This window comes from Plectropomus leopardus, chromosome 6 (assembly GCF_026936395.1).
Source record: "Plectropomus leopardus strain MGB_pleo_1.0 chromosome 6, ASM2693639v1, whole genome shotgun sequence".
Classification (NCBI taxonomy): domain Eukaryota; kingdom Metazoa; phylum Chordata; class Actinopteri; order Perciformes; family Serranidae; genus Plectropomus; species Plectropomus leopardus.
In genome coordinates, this window is record NC_142181.1 from 7,056,667 (window position 1) to 7,078,081 (window position 21,415).

The 21,415-nt window shown below is 40.2% G+C and overlaps 1 protein-coding gene across 1 annotated transcript; it reads left to right on the top strand.

The window, feature by feature from the left end:
• The first annotated feature begins 929 nt into the window (after positions 1 to 929).
• meis3 (myeloid ecotropic viral integration site 3) lies at positions 930 to 15,421 on the top strand. The gene is made up of 13 exons (XM_042486739.2): positions 930 to 1,399; positions 1,767 to 1,868; positions 6,302 to 6,441; positions 6,722 to 6,896; positions 6,987 to 7,037; positions 7,133 to 7,183; positions 7,638 to 7,787; positions 7,996 to 8,104; positions 8,611 to 8,756; positions 9,572 to 9,648; positions 10,540 to 10,598; positions 10,706 to 10,792; positions 13,425 to 15,421. Exons 2-13 carry the CDS (start codon positions 1,857 to 1,859, stop codon positions 13,622 to 13,624), a joined length of 1,257 nt encoding a protein of 418 aa, XP_042342673.2. The 5' UTR covers positions 930 to 1,399; positions 1,767 to 1,856; the 3' UTR covers positions 13,625 to 15,421.
• The last annotated feature ends 5,994 nt before the right edge of the window (positions 15,422 to 21,415 follow it).

Consider the following 21,415-nt stretch of genomic DNA (forward strand, 5'->3'; position numbering starts at 1 on the left):
CCTTTGATGTTTGAAAGTTAAAAGTTGAACTCACAGAAAAGAAGCCTCAGTTTTTCACTCTTGTCCTGCATGCTGGTTAATTAGTGCAAATGGTTTAATTTTTGGACAAATCTGAAATATCACATTTTATACTCAGATTTTTTTTTTCCTGAGGGAAGTGTTCTTCACACAAAATATCTAGGGACCGTCACAAATTTGAAAATGAAGTGATAATTTCTGTTTGACTATGACAATGGTGTAATTTTGACTATTAAAAAAAAAAATCCCAAAACCCCATGCTTCCCAAAATTTACCTACCTCTGTTTGTGGTTATTTCTTTTAGAATTGGCAGGAAAATAAACACAAAGTACTACCATTTAAAATTGCATTCCCCTCCCCAAAGCCAAAATAATAATAATAATAATAATAATAATAATAATAATAATAATAAAACATAAGTACCTCCACAGTGCATGAAATATTATTTGGCATGCCCCCCCCCCCCTTTCATAAATAGAGAACAGTCCCTTATCAGCAAAAAGGTGCAAATCAACATGTCGATGGAGTCTTACTCTTTCGCTGATCGCATTTTAAACTTCTTAGGCTATTTCAAATGTTTTACATTTGTAATCAGATTACTTGAATTAAGTTATAACAATTCTCTTTGAATTCTCTGCAATTAAAAAAAATGAATAATCTGTCTCCACGCTGCAGACACGATTGTGGAGGGGATTTAATACTGTTCTTATCACCTTAATTGATTGTCCAGAGTTTAATAGACTCTGTTGAACGCGCTCCCTCCACGATAGAGTTAGCACGATTCGTCTCCCGAGTTATCCCGAGATAAACAGCTATAGCAGGGAGGATATAGGGAGTAAGTGTGGAAGGATAGAGGGATGATGGAGGAGTGATATCAGAGAGAAGATAAAACCATCGAGGGGGTCTTCTTCTTCTTCCCTGGCGGTTGTGTGTGCGATAAGGAGGAGGAGGAGGAGGAGTAAAGAAGGAAGAGGAGGAGGGATGGAGGGGAAGGAGGAGGGGGCAAGAGACCCCGTCGCGTTTTGACCCTCCGAAACCTCCCCGCACACCGCCACCACCATCACCACTCCTCCTCCTCTTCTTCCTCCTCCTCCTCCTCCTTTTTCTCTCCTCCTGAAACAGAAAACACCATCGCTCACTCCCGGCCGTGACATTTTGCAGCCTGTCGCCGTATGCTGCGCGGACAGCGAGCACAAGGAGCCAAAAAGCGAAGGGACGCTTTCTGTCTGCCCTCCACAGCCACCGAGCATCCCGACGGGCTGCGAGCCGGAGCGAGAGGCGCACCAGGAGGAGGCGAGCCGCTGCAGGAGACCGCTGCTCCCCTTTCACCGGGGCTTCTGGACTACCACCGGCCCGAGCAGGACTGGATATTTACGTCTCGGTGGGACATTTTACACCATTTTACTGGAGCCCTTTTTAATATTAACATCATCAGCCAATGACATTTAATAGGCTGCGAGCTTTATTATAGCGTTTATTGCCGCTAAGTGTATTATAAACCATTAAGCTCACATCGACAATAGCAAGGATATCAATAAAATCTCCAGTCTCATCTTAATGTAATATAAAACGCGATGCGCTCGGAGTAAACACACACACACACGCACACACACACGCACACACACACAGGGAGCTCACTGTTTTCCACCCACAGCCTTGTGTTGTTGTCCTTATTAGTGGTTTTTGCATGGTGTTATCACGTTTACATCCCCAGTGTTAATGTTTTAAAAAAATACTCTTATTTCCAGGACTACAGGGACAGAGTAAGGGGGCAAAGCTCTCTGGACTAACCGAGCAGCGCATCATCATCTCCGGTGTGGGACTGGCTGTCGAGTCGCATGGAGAAGAGGGTAGGTCTGCTCTTTTTTTTTGTTTTTTGTTTTTAAGAGAATAGTGAGGACCAAAAGCATGATGGATAACAGATCTTATATCATCAGAGTATCAGAGAGAAGAGGTGTAGAAAAGCACCATAATAGGAGCTAATGTTTGGGAATCCTCTTTGCTTTTGGTCTGTGGTCGGGTGCAGCCATACAAAACACAAGGCCCACTGGAAACAGACTAGTGGACTGTGCTGGCATGGACTTCATGTTGAGGAGGAAAACAACAGTAAAGCGTGCCCTTTTTTGCACTGTAAAAACTATTTAAAATGTTCACTATATGTCACAAAACGTGCATTTGTAAGCATTTTAATGATGCTGCAAAGACACAATTAGTGACAACTTGGACCATAATAATCCCAAATTCATAAAATGTAGTTCAATTTAGGTTGCAAGATAGCAGCAATTTCCCAAAACGCTTCTGAAGAACTGTTGATTTGGTTCCACATCTCATCCTCCCCTTAGAATAATATGGATTTATTGTGTAAGTCGGTCAGGCGTTATAATGGCACATAAGGGTTAGAGTGGTGTGGGTCAAACCAGAGGAGAGGAGATGCAGCTTGGTAAGTGGGTGAGTGTTTTTTTGTTGTTGTTGTTTGTTGTTTTGCTACAGTGATTCACAGTTATGGTGTGGAGATGCAGAAACAGACAGTGGCTGATGGACAGGAGAGTGGAGGAGAGCAATTAGAGATGTACAGTGTGCAGACAGAAAATCACTGCTGTATGAAAACAGAGCAGGGAAGACAGTGCTGAAGCTTATACACACACTGTGGAGTACACACACACACACACACAGGAGAAGCAACACCTTAAAAAACTAAATTTAAATGAAGATATTCAAAACCAAACAGCTTTCTGCTGTTTGTTAAATTATATAAAGTACTTTCTAGGTGTAAAATGTTCATTTGCGCAGCTGCAGATTATGTAAACTGATTACTGAATGTTAAAAAAAGAAGCATGCATGTTATGTTTCACTGAGCCAATCGACTTTATATTGTAGATCTGCCATTCTGCACAGTATAACGCTCTGTATAATGAAAAAAAGCTTTTAGGGTGGCACTTTAACTAATGAAGTAGGTCTGATTTCTGTTTACTGGAAACATGCTGGGAGAAACTTTTAAAACTTTTTAATTTTTTTATGGTGCATTGTAGGAAGGTCCACTTTGGTTTGGTTTGTTTTTTCTTCTTTAAATGCAAGAGACAAAAACATCTAACTTAAAAGAAAACCATTGGCAGATTTAAATACATAATTTGCATTTAGTTTTTCCCAACTTTGTTGTGTTCAGTCCTGTTGTTTTACGCGCAGAAAAACTTCTAAATTCTAAGCAAATCCACGTTTATCTTAACTTGTCCTTAAGCGATGCACTGAGAAAACGAGTTCGGGTTAGTTTGCTTGTCATGTTTAAAAGACGCACTGGTTTTAGACAATCACCATTATACTAATATAAATGCAGACGTTTACAAAGGTCCGTCTTTCTTTTTTAATAGTTCAGCAGGTTTTTTAATTCAGTTCGACTTTTAAGAACTTCTGAAATATGAGACCTAAATTTCATCTTCATTTTTTAACTTTGAATTTACAGAGTTTGATGTTTCAGACTCACATAAATCCATTTCTAAAAAGTTAAATGATGTTATTCCTGCAAACGTTGCATGTGTTCCCAGCTGCAGCAGCCTGTCAGGCCTGCAGTAACTTTTCTGCATCGTTAGAAAAAACACAATTAAAACTTGTTGTCCTGCCCTCTGAAGCCTGTTTACCAGTTCCGTGACTTAAAAAAAGGGAAAATTTGCGGAATTTGTCATCTCGACTTGTGCGCTTTGATCCGTTTGACGCACAGAAACCCGATAGGAGCCGTGCGTAAAGAGAGACGCGCAATCCGATAGCGGTGATTGTGTTAATAGCCAGACTCCATAAAAACTAGAAGGTGTCCCGGACCAGGGCCTCAGAGCAGGTGCTTTCTGTGATCCCGGTGGCCATATGGGACTGGAATACAACAATTTGATAAGCCATTTAGGACAGTGGGGTCCGGGGACCTCCAGGGGTCTTGTGAAGGGGTTTGCAGGAGCAGTGCATGCACGTGAAATTTAATTTCTCTTTTATTTAATTCCCAGAGATACAATATATGAGAATAATTGCTTTCATGTTGGGTTTCACTGTTGTGTAAGTATAAGTGACCAAGATTTTGGCCCAAAAGTGTCTAAATTATTTGCACTACTTAAATAAATTGAGCACTTTTGGACATTGTGAGCCATTTCTGAGATATGGTAGTGATAAAATATATATATATTTTAAAATAAAATATAGTTTAATTAACTGCAAATCTAAAAAGAGCAAGTATCAGGCTTGCAGTCACACACTTCCGTAGTAAATCACAGCATCTTGTGGTGTCCTGCCTGGGGAATAGAAAAAAATAGGCTAAGCAGATCATAACTTTTATAGCTTGGTTAAAATAACACACAAGTAAAGGTGTCCAGGCCAGGCCACCTAGCAGGTGCTGTGCGTCTGTGATCCCTGTGGCCCCTGTGGGACTGCGGCGGGAGTCCCTTTAATCCAGCAGAAAGAGAACAGAAGCAGATCTGCTGACCTGAGCAACGACGCCTCAGAGACAGAGGCTGTAGCAAGGCACAAATTAGCTCGGCAACACAGAGACAGTAAAGGGGAAACCAGGGAGCCACACATGTATATTCATGATGTTAAGTTGTTTCTGTGCTGTATCTGTGTGTGATTTCATCTGTGAGCGTGCCATATGTGTGTCTGATTCACTGTGTTAGTGTGTGAGCGGGCCCCAGTGAGGCTGTCACAGCCGGTCGTGAGGGACGTCTCAGCACGGCTCCTGTCTAGTCTGAGCCGAGGAGGGAGGAGACGATATTAGCAGCTAAAGGCTCACCGTCTTTCTCCATGGATCTCATCTCCCTGTTTTCTGATCTCCTCCTCCGCTCTTCTTCTAAGCCCCAAACAGCAGACTTTTCAAGAACTAAGAAAATCTGCCTGTTTTATCTCAACTTGCTTTTTGTATGAGAGGTTATCCAAGTGCATTTGAAAGGGTTTTATAATCCTGAGAGTGGCAGCATTTTCAGAAGCATTAAATCCTTCGAGTGAGGAGAAAACAAAAAGTTTTCCTTTTGAGGGAATGGAGATGTGCACACACACACACACAACTGGATTGTACTGTACACAAAACTACCCTGATATACAGACACACACACTTGGAGTAATGCCACAGTGTATGATTATAAAAATTGGACAGACTGATTTGATAAAATGAAGTCTGTGTGCTTTTCTAGCTGCTGAGTTTAGTTGATATTCGTGTTTATTTGCTTGCAATGTTTGAAGCATTTTCCCAGTACAACACTTACTATTGACAAATACATAAGGGCTGCACAATTAATCAAAATATGATCAAAATCACAATATGACCATGTGCAAGATCCAAATCGCAGGAGCTGCAGTTTTTTGTTAAAGGTAAAATCTGTCACAACATACTAACATATGGAGCAGTGTGACGCTACAAAGATGACTTGACCTATAAATCATACTCCGAAGGTCTAGTTACTGGAAACATCATAATAAAATCATTACTTTTGCAAGTTAGACAGTGTGCTGAAATTTTTTCTGCAAATTAGATTATTTATGTACGTGGAAATGAAAACAAAAATTGCCATTTCCACTAAAATTACAAATCATATTGCAGCTGCAATCTGTCATAAATAATTGCAATATGATTATTTTTGGCATATTGCATGTATACACATGCAAGCTGAAACATTTGGTGTCAGTGGATTGACAGAAAATTAATCAGCAACAATTTTGGTAAAGCAAAATTGCCAAAAACTGACTGGTTCCAGTCTCTGATATGTGAATAATTGCAGTTTTTCTTGGTTTTCTATGGAGTATGTCTGGGCTTTGAAATGTTGGTTGGACAAAATAAGTAAGTTGAATATGTAAGCTTGGGCTCTGGAGCATTTTTTTAAAGCTAAAATACAATAAATTAACTGGTTCCAGCATCCCAAATGTGATTATTTTGTGTTTTTCTTAGTTTTCTGTGATAGTAATTTGAGTATCTTTTGGTTATGGATTGTTGGTTGGACAAAACACAAACTTAATATTTCAACTAGAGATCAATTGATGAACCGAGAAAATAAATGTGGCATTAATCATTAATCAAAACAAATGTTCGCTGCTCAAAAACACAAACATATAACTCTAAGTTTTATTAAATGGCAGCACAAGCACTGCTGCAGATGTAAAAGCACGGCAGCAGATCTCGAACTGAGTCCAGTAAGCTGCTTCACTGAAGCCCCCCGACAGCTCAGCTCCATAACACAATCACAGTCAGATTTGATGTCAGATCGGCACAGATGTCGAATGTGTCTCATGTTTTCTGTATTTCCATCTAATTATGTTTCAGTATGAAGAGCTGGTGCACTACTCAGGGTCGGAGGGCATGTCGGTGGGGGGCTACGGGGACGATGTCAGGCCGCTTCCTCCCCCACACTATGGACCCACCATCCCCGACTCCCTCAAACACCACAAAGACCAAATCTACGGGTAAGCGTGTGTGTGTGTGTTTGAAACTTGAGATGTGGTGTAAATAATGATTTATGCAGCCTGTTAGTGGCTTCGTTGTTTAAGTTCCATTTGCACATTCACATATGTATTTGTGTACGTGAAAATACATGTGAAGTGTTTACAGCTGTGTGTGCTATAAAGTGAATGTATCGTGTGTACACTATGTCAACTGTTACTGTGTTTATGTATAGTATGTTAACTGTGTATATATATGTGTGTGTGTGTGTGTGTGTGTGTGTGTGTGTGTGTGTGTGTGCAGTCACCCACTGTTTCCACTGCTGGCCTTAGTGTTTGAAAAGTGCGAGCTCGCCACCTGCTCCCCCCGAGACTCCGCCTCCCTCTCAGCCACCTCCCACCTCCCCGGCATGACCAATCACAGCGACGTCTGCTCTTCTGAATCCTTCAACGATGACATCGCCGCATTTGCTAAGCAGGTGAGCGACAATCATGTGAACTTATCACAGAACGGAAAGGATGTTTTTACATTTTGTGATAAATTTTTACATTTTTATTTACTTTCCCAGATACGTTCAGAGAAGCCCATATTTTCATCCAATCCTGAGCTTGACAACTTGGTACGATGCGCACTAAAATCACACGAAAACCTGCTTTTTTACATGTGCGTAGTGGGATATGTGTTAATAAAAAATCCACATTCTCGTCCCCACAGATGATCCAGGCCATACAGGTTCTCCGCTTTCATTTACTGGAGTTAGAGAAGGTTGGTGGTTGATCTTATGTTACATTACTTATGGAAATGTGTATATTGCTTTTAGAGGGACTTAAAGAAATGTGAACCTTTAACCCCTTGTAACCTGAGCAAATTGGTTTGATTTCTTTCATTTCTGAGTAACAAAATAAGAAATGACACAAAAATGAGCAAGAAATAAATAAAAAGGTATTAGAAAATTACTTGAAAATTAGTAAAATAAATAAATGAAAAAATAAAGATAGAAAGATCATAAATCTGTAACAGCATTTTAACTACAAGATTAGGATAATTTGCTATAAATATATTTTTTCCTGAGCTTTTTTCTTTTAAAAAGATACCAATTTGCTCTGAAAAGGTGTCTGAAAGCAGCACAAGAAAGTTTCAGGTTTCTATGTTCACAACACACAGGTGCTGATTCGGAAGTGGTGTTAACAGTATGATGAATGTAAATCTGTTTTCGAAGGTGCATGACCTGTGCGACAACTTCTGCCATCGCTACATCACTTGTCTAAAGGGCAAAATGCCCACAGACCTCATCCTGGACGACCGGGAGGGCGGCTCCAAGTCTGACATGGAGGACTTCACGGGATCTTGCACCAGCCTGTCAGAGCAGGTGAGTCAAGCTGCCGCAGCACCGAATGTCAGATAACGTAAGCAACACTGAGGGAGAGACTCCACCATCCTCCTATTCAGCTGCATCCACTGCGTGTCTGAATAATGACCGTGTGTTTCATGACTCCTTGTTCTCCCACCTGCTGGGAATTCTCCATCTTCCCATCACTCCTCCTCCAATCTCCTCTCTGTCTCCTCTCTCCCTGCAGAATGCATCATGGTTACGGGAGCCAGATGAATGTGCGACTACTCCGCTGGGAACGCCAGGCACCTGTGGCCTGCCTTCACACAGCACGGCAGACAACTGTAGCGACACAGGTACACACACACGCGTGCACACACACACAGAGTGAAGATACTGTATGAGTTAGAGAAGACTGTATTAAACACAAATCAAACCTTTTGATTTTTTTTGTCTTAAAGTAACATTTCACCTCAAGTCAAATGTGCATATTTTCCTCAGTCTAGGTTGTTTTCGTGTGAGTTGTCAAGTATTGAACATATTGGCCGTACAGATGTCTGCCTTCTCTCCAAAATTCAAACTAGATATCACTCGACTTGTGGTGCTCAAACAAAAACAAACAAACAAACAAAAAAAAAAACACATTTGGAAAACTCAACAGCAATGTCTCTTACCAGAAACTATGACCTGGCTACTTAAGATAATACACAGACCTTGTTGTGAGCATCTACTTTTTCTTTCAAATGAACTACATCACACACTGTTGAGTTTGTCAAATTAATTTTGACTGCAAAAATTGAGAGCTTGTATCAGCTGACAGACACTCAAACTTCCCTGAGAAATAATATTTGCATCCCTGCAGGTGATGGTCTGGACGGAGGAGCAGCTTCACCCAGTACTGGAGACGACGACGATTCTGACAGAGACAGAAGGAACAACAAGAAGAGGGGGATCTTCCCCAAAGTGGCCACAAACATCATGAGAGCGTGGCTCTTCCAGCACCTGTCGGTGAGCGCGTTTGTCACCTTCTCATCACATCAAAGTTAAATTATCACACAGAAAAATATTGAATATGGATGATAATTAAAACCTTCAGGGCTGCAACAAACAAAGAAAGATGGTGTACAGCGCTACATGAGAGACTAATTAGTGAGAGAGAGGATTTAGTGTGAGGCAAAACGTCACTGACAAGAACAGACAGAGGGGGAACCGAGTGTGTAATGGAGGTCAATTAAATTAAATGAAAAATCAGGGGATTAAGTGATTATGTGAATATGCTCGCTATTGAATAACTGTGGAAGTGATAGAACTGGAGTGAGTAATTGTTGGTGAGATAATTAGCTACTAAATGAGGCAGGTCAAATGTTGCTTCACTCCAATTATTACAGTGTGTGTGTTTGTGTGTGTGTGTGTGTGTGTGTGTGTGTGAGACAGTGAGGGCTTGCAGAGAGTAGAAATGTGAATGGAAGATGGAAGGTCATCAGTATTCACACTGATTTCTCTCTCACACACATTATTTCTTTGTAGATTTAGGCTGAAGTTACATAATGTCATTAGCAGCCTAAAGATTATTCTCTTGTTGATGCACAAACATTCATAAAAAAAAATTCAGTATATTCTCCTAGGTGCTCTTGGTGTCATCTATAACATCTTTCCTTATGTATTTAATAGCCAACAAAAATTTTGAATTTTAGCACCCTAGTTTCTTTTTTGAGAGAGTTGTTCATGTTTACTAATACATTTCGACTATATGACTAACAGGTATTGATTTCAAAAACTGGTGCAGTTCCCCTTTAACCTTTGCTCTGTGTGTCCTCTCCTAGCACCCGTACCCGTCTGAGGAACAGAAGAAGCAGCTGTCCCAGGACACAGGACTGACCATCTTACAGGTCAACAACTGGTCAGTGCATCCTCAATCAATACACTCATTCTAGCCCTGTGGTTTATCAATAATCAGTTAAACTGTCATGTTTAAACGTAAAGCGCTAACTTTCAATTTAACAGCATGGCTGTTGCCACGTCAATAACATATTGGCGTGATAGTTTTGGTGCAGAAATGAACAGAATCTATATTTTACAACTCTGTTTAGTACAATTTCTCCTGCTTATTGTGCATGTTTTGTGTCAGTAAAGGTCAGTTAAATGAAAGGTCACACTTTTACAAGATTTTCCGACTATAAGATCGTAATCTGCTTTATTAGAGAGGAGCTTGTAACAGAGGAAGAAATGTCCTGCTAAGCATCTTTTTCTGAAGCTGCAGTGCAGTAAAATCCACTTGCCCGATGTTCATAAAACAAAATAGCGAATCAATATCCAATAATCAGATGGTTTACTGCCCCAAAATTCCCTCTTTACTCCCCAGGCACACGTTTCTCAACAGGCAAACACACACACACACACAGCACTTTTCCACATTTATGACCATTTAGTTCTTTCATAATTTCTGTTTCTCAGTTATTGAGACAGAACCAAAACAAAAATACCAAGTGTATGTTACATGATAAACAATAGATTTCGCAATCTGATAACTTACATGTTTTTATTTGTCCCTGCAGCTGCAGCATACAAACACTGTGACCCGATCAATGCAGATCAATCAATTATCACAGGCCGATCAATACCTGCTCTGCCCTAACGTTGATTTACTCTGCCCTCTAAAAGGGTTAAGTGGCTGTAAAATGGAAAAGGTTAATAGTCTCCCGGTCAGCCTTTTTCTTCATTAACGCACAGCCTCGTCCATCTCTCTCTCTCTCTGAACACACTCTTTTTTATGTCTCTCCCGCGTGTGCAGGTTCATCAACGCCAGGAGGAGAATAGTTCAGCCGATGATTGACCAGTCAAATCGCTCAGGTCGGTGTTTATAAGTCAGTCGACTGGTCGCTCCCTCACTTAACAACTCTGTTTATATGAGTGTGTGTGTCGTTTATTTGGGTCTGAAGATGTGTGTTGTCTCACAGGTCAGGGTGGTCCCTACAGCCCAGAAGGAGCAGCTCTTGGGGGCTACGGGCTCGACGGACAGGCCCATCTTGGGCTCCGAACAGCAGGTATAGTAGCCTGTAGGGCAGGGATACTCAACTTGTCTTGCTTGGATACCAAAATGAAACCGACTATATTTTGATGCTCCTTTATGCACCCTGGCACTTTATTTACAATCAAAATTTAGAAATAAAATCCCAGAATAGATCAATTTATTTTCATTGTAAATTAGAAAATGGTCGATGGGCCACCCAGCATCCTATTGTGGCCCCCTAGGCTGCAAACTGAGTGTCACTGTTGTAGGGAAATACTGCTCATTTTCACATTCTGACAGAAAAGAGTGCAAAAAACACCCACTCTAGAAATAAGCAGGTGATATATATTTTTTTCACTGTCAACAAATCCCTTAAAAAAGCAATAAATTCTTATAACAGCTCTGCTGAAAAAACCCCAAAACAAAACAGATTAACCAGTTTAAGGTGGTAAAGCTGGTTGACCAGCTTCTTTAACCAGGTATTTTTTGCATACATTTTAATGGTTTTGCTGGTCATACCAGCTTGTGATGGTCACTGTAGCTGGTTTAGCCATTGAAGTTCCTGTATTGAAAGCAAATCAGTGTCCTTGAGTATGTAAAAATAACAGTGTCGTGAGGGAAGCATGAAAAGCAAAGGGCATAAAGTTCAGTTTTCTGTCTTTTGTTGCATGCATACAGATATGCATGCATGTCAAGCCATCAAAGACCAGCAAGAACTGGGTCAGGACCATCTAAGACCTTCTTTGCTCAGCTAAAATCAACTAAAACCAGCTACCAGTGCAAGCTGGTTCTTCGCTGGGTTGATTTTATTTTTTTGTTTTTTGCTTTTTTTCAGCAGGGAAGTATTTTGTGTGTGTAGGCTACTCAAAGCCTGACAAATCTTATTCCTCTGTGTTATGTAATGCAGAGCAGGTGGACTCAAACACAGGAGACAGCAGTCAACAAGAACTCAAAACTTCTTACTCAGTCGAAACAGCAACTGAACATCACATAGTCAAAACAAGACTGAACTGGAAATCAGGGCTTAAATGCAGAGTAGACTGATGAGGGGATTGAGTGCAGGTGGAAAAAAAGGGCAGAGAAGCTCAGGTGAGGGGAATAAAGTGATGAGAAGAGGAGGGAGAAGAAAAGTCAGGGAGCTGAGAGAAAGTGAGGAGCAAACTGGGACTAACGAGGCTGATGCAGGACAGGTGTGTAAGCAAGAAAGGGACAGCACAAGAACACAGGAGCGGAAAAACACAGTAAACTGATACCCCCAAAAAACAAGAAAACACAATCTCCTTTACAATAAGCTGATCAGGTGAAAACAAAGACAGACCCACTGATAAAGGCAACTTAAATAAATCATATACACTTAAACCAGTCTTCACAAAAGTCTGAAGAAATCAGGACACAGATTGTGAAACTCTGAGGGAAGCTGGTCAAAAACTATTGAGAACACATCAGTGAGTTTTACTGTTGCAGTGGGTTACACTTTCCTTTACTACACACACACTGTAGATTAAAGTGCCTCAATCTCACATACTGTACACTGTACTGCTGCCGTACACACTCACCAGAGCACCAAATGCTGAAAATAGTCCCCAACAAACGCACTATTTCCTCCCGCTTGAGTGATGCCTATTAAAAACTATAGTGGCCAGCTGTTTCTGGAAATAATAAAACCTTTTTTTCCTTTTTTTTTAAAGGATTTGTTGACAAAAAAAAAAAAATAAATATATATATATATATATATATATATATATATACATATATATATATATATAATATCACCAGCCTAAATCCTCTTAACGACAGGTTAAATGTAGATCACAGTCAAGAGCCGAGTGAGTACTTTGCCAAAAAAAAGAGAAAAAGAAAGAAATGGCCTTGAGGGGACATAGCTGAGTGAAGTATTTTAAATAAAAAATAAGTTATAAATATTTATACTTTTGTTTAATCCTTTCTGTGCCTTTTCATTAAATACTATGGATATAAATATTTATAGGCATAAGTAATGAATGAGTCACCTCCTATTTAGTTTTAAAGGTGGTTTCTGCAGCCTTCCAAAACTCCTACGATGTTTTCCCTTTAATTTAAACATAATTTTAATGTCTAACTTATTCGTCCTGTGAAATTCTTAATGCTGGAGAAGAAAACATTGTGTGGTAAGAAACAATCTGTGGGATTTAAATTTGAAGGAAAGATTAGCCGACCACCAAAAAAACGCAACAGCAGACTGGAACGTTTCATAATGGCTGACAAGGCTTTCAATACATAACAAGAAGTAAATTAAAGATATTAATGTTTTCAGAATCAGAAACAAGCAGCGGGCTGTTAGTGGGTCAGCTATTACAAACTCATACGGTGCAGCCAAACACATATATTTGTCAAAATGTTCGGAAAATGTGCATAAAATGATTATGACTGTCAGTAAGTGTGGAATTAGATTAATTAAAAAACAGTTTAAACAAAGTGAAAGCTACTTATTGAAAACAAAGGCGGATAACTGCATGTTATGGGGCTAAAGCGACAGGATTTAGATTCTGTGAATGAGGATGTCAAATTCATTTAAATCCTGTACATTGAATCTTCTTGCTTTTTATCCATTTCAATGGAGCCAAATCCTAAAAAATATTACACCGTACAGTGAAAATGTAATCATGTCCTCTGTGTCTCCACCCCAGGTCTCCAGGGGATGTCTTCTCTGCAAGGTGACTACCCCAGCGCTCTACTGTCCCAACCGGGCTACCCTGCCCACCCAGGACCCTCCCTCCACCCGTACCCAGGCCCACACCCCCACCCCGCCATGCTGCTCCACCCGCCGCCACATGCACACCCCGCAGAGCCGCTCCTCGCCCAGGGACTGGACATACATGCACACTAGTTGTGGGGGGAGCTGGAGTGTGTGTGTGTGTGTGGGAAAATTTACTGAATGAATGCGTGTGTGAGTGCGTGCGCTGAGATATATGTGTGTGTGTGTGCGTGTGTGCTGCGTGTATGTGTGATAACGCATACCGAACACTATTTATAGAAAAAAGACACATTGCTCCAAAAGTTTACATTCCCCACTGAAAGACACTGACCTCAATGTAGCTGTTCCACTCGCTCTCACACACACAGACGAGAAAAGACATAAACATTACACACACACACACACACACACACACAGTCTGGACCCACAGGTTTAAGCCATACCTCTTACAGAGTAGAAGTGCTTCCTCCTCTCCAAATGTCTCCACTGTGTCCTGTGGGTGAGACACATGCTTTAAACTACACTTCCCATCATGCCTGCTGAACCACAGGATGACGGCCGATCAGATAAGATGAATATTTGTCCCAAGACTTTGCAACAGCACACTGACGTTACCGGATGGGACTTGATCCTGTGAACATGCCTTCTTCACCTCTCCCTGTCTTCCTGCACATGTTGACTGTCTCTCTCTCACACACACATACACACACACACGCACACACACACACACACACACCTTCACATACACTTTACTTAAGTTTTTTTCTTATTCTATTTTTATATTTATGTGTGCCACTCCAGGCGGATGCAGCTTCACGTGAACTTGTTGAAATATTAGTGCTCTTCCTCAGCATGAAGCTAAACACTATGAATGACTTCCAGTCTGCCTCGCTCTCGTACCACTGACCTCCTTAAGATGCCAACAGGTGTCCGTTACCTTAGGATCTTTCCTACACACATGCAAACACACAGCATACACACACTTAGCAGCAACGCGAAACACCGAAAGCCATTCACACATACATACACGCAAACACACACAGACACAAATCTTCTGTAAGCATTTCTAGAACATTTTTTTGTGTCACAGCGGTGTGTGAGAGGAGCTGCAGCCAAAGGACTCTTTAAACATTCGGCTCCTTCTCCGCTCTGCTCGGACTGCTGAAACATTTCTGAATGATGATGGAAAATACAGTTAAAGTATTAAAATGTTTTTTTGTAAGAATTATTACTGGTCATTTGTTTGTGCATGTTGTTGGTGTTGTTCTGCTGCAGGAGTTGATGGATTTACCCCTTAAAAACCTGGAGCATTATCAGTTTTCTTGTGCTGCTTTTAGACACCTTTCACAAGTATTTAAACCTTTGAGCCCTGAGCAAATCTGTGCAAATAAAGCCAATGAGCAACTTAGTAAGATATGATCCACAAATACAAGTACTTAGTAGATTTAGAAAGTTATTTTCAAAAAGCTCAGGGAAAAATGGTAAGGGAAGAGAGAAAAAAGCTAGGAAAAAAAACTATATTTATTATAATCAGAATTACATGTTTAATTTTTCATTTCATTTCTTGGTTACTGTTTTTTCAAGTTTCTTTTTTGTTTGTTTTTTGTTTGTGTGTGTGTTTTTTTGTTTTTAATTATAATTCTCAAGTAATTTTCTTGTACTTTTTACCAATTTCTTGCAAAGTTTTGGGTCATTTCTCCTTTTGTCGCTCATGCTTTTTTCAGGTTTTTGAAAGAAATCAAGCCAATTTGCTCAGGTTTCAGAGGGTTAAAGTAAAGACAGCAGCAACAGTCATTTTTTGTAGTGGAAATAGAGAAACTGGTTAGATAGCGTAAAGAATCTGGAAATTCACAGCAACATGCTCACCAGTTGAAAACTTTCGAAAACAATTTGACTTTCATATCACTGTCATAAAGAGGCTGTGACTCATACATTTTTTAAAATTGGTGCAAATGTAGCGGTATCTTGTGAAAATAAAGACTACCTTAACACATCCATTGGTACCAACCATGTTGGCATATTTCGTCAGAAAGCCGGATAAATCAGTTTTCAAAAATAGCAACAAAACAAATCAGAATTGACCTCTTATGAGCAAAGCACTTATTTTGCAGCAATTGTCTTCCAAAATACAAATGCATTTTTCAGAAACACAGCAGCCGTGGACAAACACCTTCATATGATCACTGTTTGAGCTTCTTGGTTACTTCAGCCCGTAACTTTTACCAATCCACGTGACTCTAGCTTTTACCATTATGTGCAATCAACCACTAACTATGAATCATCGTTTTCAATGAGGTATATGTAGTGGAAAGACACATAATGAATTTCAAGACCCTTCCTTTCCTCGCTCACAACTTCCCAAACACAGCCAAAGTCAAAAACAGATGATTAAATAATTAAAAAACAGCCCCAAACAGTTCAGGTGTTCTTGATTTGCAATAATCCATACCATTCGGGAATATTTTGACTCCTTCGTTCATGTTCAAACACGTCTGTTAAACCTCCATCAAAGCTACCCACTTTATCAGGACCTTTACTTGACAAATAGTGTAATCTTCATCCTCTTTTCCAGTCATAAATCACGTCAGTCCGACCCTTCCTCTGATAATCTGTAGGCGGATTTTGCATAACGTCACTCAAGTGGAAACCTAGTCATCTCGCAAGATTTTTCAGGCACAAGCTAGAGCTACTTATGGCTCATATAGATATTTTTTAGACCTCCCATTCTCCTTTTCTACTTTTTTATCCCTTAAATTTAGGTTAATATCCAATTCCACCACATACAAACACTTTAAACTTAAATAATCATTACATTTTGTATCCTTCACAACTGGAATTACACATCCTATTGATAACCTTTATCTCTTTTCTGATCTACACCCATTTAGCTGTCAAACATCCATGCATAATTCCACCCTTTGCTACCCTACATCCACCACAGCACCCCAAACTCACAACAAACACTGAATACCCCCTCACCCTGCCCCCATTCAGGCCTGAAGCATGGGGCGGGGTCAGGGGCCAGAGTTCAAACAGAGGTCGACAGGAAATGGCTGTTCTTCCTGGCACCCGGGTCCTGACCTCAGCACCCCTCCACTTTTCATTTCTCTCATTCGTCCCTTCACGGTCATGGCATGTGGCTCAGGACGGGTCCTTCACTTTTACTCTTCACCTCTCACTTTTTCACAACATGTAACACGCCTTGTTCACCAGCATAACGACTTTTGGTTCAATCGAAACTGATTCTACATCGGTGTGACCTCTGGAGACTGGAAGGTGAGATCTAGTGCAACACAAAACTAACTGTGGGACTATGTGAAAGTTTGTTTTCCATGACACGATAAATGCATTGTCACAGGCTGCAATGTAACCTCTCTGGGCATTTGGCACCGTCAGTGGACATAAACTGACGGTGCCAAAAGCCCAGAGAGGTTACATTTGGAGTTTGTTTTTGCCAAAAACTAGCTAAGATTGTTATTCTACATGTCTAACAACATGATGGAAAGGGTCCATACATAGACAGACCTATTTATGAAATAGTATGATCCTTTTTATTTAACTAGAAAGAGCCCTGAAATCGTTATCACAAAACCCACCGGACTCTTTTTTCTTTTCTTTTTTTTTTAAAAAACAGTAATTTTAGAAGTCAAGATATTTCACTCAGTGTTACAAACCTCAACCTCATGTTGCCATTGGATGAAAAATCAAAGAATTATCAATTAAATGACTTTGAGTACCTAGAAAATTGCTATAAATCCTACATATTATTATTACTAGTGTTAAAATCACAAGGGTTCATCCACTGGGAATGATGAATGACTATGATGACCTTGAGAAACTCAAAATAAATAGACTTCAAGACAGCTTCAAACATAGGTCGATTGATACATCATTATGAGATTTTTTAAAACATTTTCAACATTGCAACAATATCTCCTGCAAATTATGTTTGTATACCATTTATTTGCAGTAGTAAATTTATCCTGAAAGATATGTATTACATTTTTTAAATAAAAAAGAATGAGTTTTCAGTTACTGTGTATGCCAAAACTATCATTTCTCTTCACCAATATTCACTTATACAGGTGCATTATGAAACTATTATTGGTTATATTAGGCACTCATAACATTTGGTTTGGGACAGATTGTGGTCTTTTCGTTAAATACAGAAAAGGTAAACTGTTACTTGAGCCACTAGTCAGTAGATGCCAGTATCTGCCTTAAAAATTCAGTCTTTCGAGCTCGACTTACACAAATTCTTTGCTCCCTACAACAACTGAACCTGTTGATCTACTGTATAAGGCTGCGCTTTATGTATAATGTATGAATATTACCTCTCTTGAAGGAATTTTTTTCTCTCCAGTCATTTGAAAACAACAATCCTAAAATCTATGACCCTGCAACATCACAGCCCCGGCAGAAATCTCAGCAAAAATCAACAACACATACTTCAATGATATAGTGTGTATAGCGCTCTCTCACAGTATCATTCATCGCCTCAGTTTATTATTGGCTCAAATAGATTGTCAGCCCATCCTCTCACCAACGCACTCTCCATTAGATGGTGGGAATTACGCCGCATAAAATCTGCCTTTATGGCGACAAATGAAGAGGAGAGGAGAGAACAGAGGGAGGAGAACGTGCTTGAATGTATTTACATGCATTGTGTTTGGATGTTTGCCGTTAGAGGAGCATATACAACCTCCCAAATCAGACGTTACTGTTTTGGCTGAATTTTGAGGGAACCATTATTTTGGTGTGTGAAATGTATTTCTTAAAATTCACACAAGTTGAAACATTTTGTAAAAATGACAACGGCGTCATTTCAGCCGCGTGCAATGTAATATATATTGCACTCTGTATTGCCACACTCCTTATAATGTCTCCATCATTTCAAGACTGGTTCGAATTTGACCATTTGGGCTACTGAAGCAAAATGAATACACATGTGTAATGTGGAAATGTGCAGGCCTGCGTGTGTCAGCGCATGAATATGTGTGTGCATAAATATGTACAACTCCATTTTAACATAAAGTGTGAGTCCATGGGAGGAGGAGCGGGGGGGGGGTTACTCTGGTGGTCGTTAATCATTCAATTACACACCTGTCAGAGTTCAGACAAGTGGGGGAGGGGGAGAGAGGGAGTAAAAGGGAGGGAGAGGGAAAAGGATCGGGGGAATGCGGAGGGGAAAGGAGGAAGAGCAGCAGAGGGAATGAATGACACAGAGAGGGAATGAAAAAGGAGCAGGAGAGTTAAAAAGAGAATGGGTGAAAGTTTTATTGTGTTGTAGTGCGTGAATGAGCCGTGACAGAGGCAAGCTGTTGGATGGTGACAGCCTCTGAAAGGCCACAGTAAAGACAAAGACACTTACATGTATCACAGGGGACGAGTAACTGATGAGGACAAAGCTGGGCGGCGCAGTCAAACTCCACTCTGGTCTGACCTAATCTAGGACGATAACTGAGCTGAAAGGGAAGCAGGCATCTGAGAGGTATTTTAAGCCCAATGAAAGTGCACAAAAATGATTGAAACAACGCAGTTGCGTATGCCAAAAAAAGTAGAGCTTGAACCTGACATACACGCAAATCTAGTTTTATTTTATGTCCAGTCGTGTGTTGGCATTAGTTTTATCTTTTCTTGTAAAGGGTTGATCTGATTTGACCTGAGCGGCAGCCTCCTAAGCTGTAAAATGAAGCCAGTGCAGAAGTACCAAAAACTGCAGTTCCTCAAATGACCACTCGAGGCTGGCTCTAAAACTGTGTTAATCCTCACAGACCGTTACGTTAAAATGCACGACTTACAATGGTTTTGGTCTAATTTCAACAGCAACTAAACATGGCATGGATTTTTTTTTAATGAACACCACTTACATTTTATCAAGATCCAGTGTTACACATATTAACCGTGCTCGCTCAATCAGCTCCAGTCTCTTGTCAAACTCTGTATCCAAAAAAGCAAGATGGCAACAGCCAAAATGCTGAACTTGAAGCATCAAAACAGGAGTTCACAAACCAACTGTCTGTGATTTGAACCGGGAAGTTTAACAACATGTATCAGTATATGTAAAAGTATGTTTTTTTTATTTAAAATCGTAACCTGTAATCACAGTTGTCAAATAAATGTAGGGAAATTTAGTCCTGAATATTCCTGGAGTAGAAATATAAAGGAGAATGATATGGCAAGTATAAATACCTCAAAATAATACACAATATGCTCAATGCACTGTTGGACCTTGAAGATTTGTGCAGGATCTGTAATGCAGATAATATAAAAAGTCCAGGACAGCACTCCAATTTACCTTTTTAGTAGCTCAACTTTATACTCAAGTAGAGTACTTTAGTAATTGTATGTAGTTACTTTCAACTGCTGAAGAATAATCTGTATTCAAACCCTGTTCTTTTTTACCAAAATCTTGCACATTATAGTTTTTTACTAGTTTCATACTGTAAGACTTTATTTCTGATATGGTTTATGGAAATAGTGCCATGAAAGGGCATACATTTTATTTCAGAATGGGTGGGGACACATATGAAAAGGAGGTTTTGGGGGTCCTCCGACAGAAAATACTGAGCGTCAAACGCTTAATTTTCAGCATTCTGATGAGTTTTTATGCACCAAAGTTGTGTCTTTCTGTATCAAATTATGTTGAAAATGCTTTTAATTTTGTCAGAATAAAAGTCAGTGTTTTTATAGGGAAGGACAAATGCATGTGATCTAAATACTGTGGGGGGACGTGTCCCCAGCGTCCCACCTGAAGTCTACATCTTCTATGGTGCCATGTGTGTTTGTATTGTACTCTCAGTCTCCTATTTCTCTTTCTATACAGTATATGTTGAAGTGTTTGTGTATGTGAACAGCCTCCCAACACTTAATCTTCTCTCTCTCTCTGTGTGTGTGTGTGTGTGTGTGTGTGTGTTTCAGTCTCCGTGTTTAGCTGCAGTACCTCGAATGCCTCAGGCCACAGCCATCTGTGCCCCCCCCCCTTCCTCATTTCACATGCACACAAACACACTCCTCTTCTCCTCTCTGTGGACCCCCTCCTCCACTGCCACCACCACTGCCATATATCTAATTTATGACCGTGGTGAGTGCGTTACACACACTCATGTATGCATAATATATCACACGTGTGAAAGAACGAGTGTGTGGGAGAACGAGTGTGTTACACTATAGTGGCCGGTAAAAGTCTTGACAACAACTCCTTCCTCAATGCGTTCTCTAATTTTTGCTTTGTGTATCTGTGTGTCTGTGTGTGTGTGTGTGTGTGTGTGTGTGTGTGTGTGTGTGTGTGTATGCATGTGTGTGCATGTCCAATGTATGTGTGATCCAGCATGTATCACTGTGTTTCTTTCTTCCACCAGATCTGACAGCATTGATAAAGTGTGAGAGGAGAAAGGGTGTGTGTCTGTGTGCGTGTGTGTGTGTGTGTGTGTGTGTGTGTGTGTGTGTGTGTGTGTGTGTGTAAAAGCCCAGCTGTTTCTAGGCTTGACATCCACATGCAGGCAGAATGCCAGATGTCTCATTAGGCAAATTTGATTGGCTCGGTCAGTTAGAATGCGGCGATGATGCGTTTCCATATGTGTGTATACATGAATCTGTGTACGAGTGTGTGTGCGTGTGTGTACATGCATTTACATAAGAGGCCCCCTGTATAACTATTTACATGTGTACATGTCTGATGTATGTGCATGCATAAAATATTTTGTTAACATTTGAATTTATGTGCTATTAATTACACAGTAAAAACAAAACGAAAAAGTGAAATTGATATTTTACTGGAAATCATTAGGAAAAAAAGTCTAAATCAAAAACAATAGATGAAAAGGCAATTTGTTCCCCCAAATACTCCCAGTTCAACTCCTTTAATGCTTTAGTGTGTACAAACTTTCATAACTGCTTTAACTTTCACTTCCACTACAACAG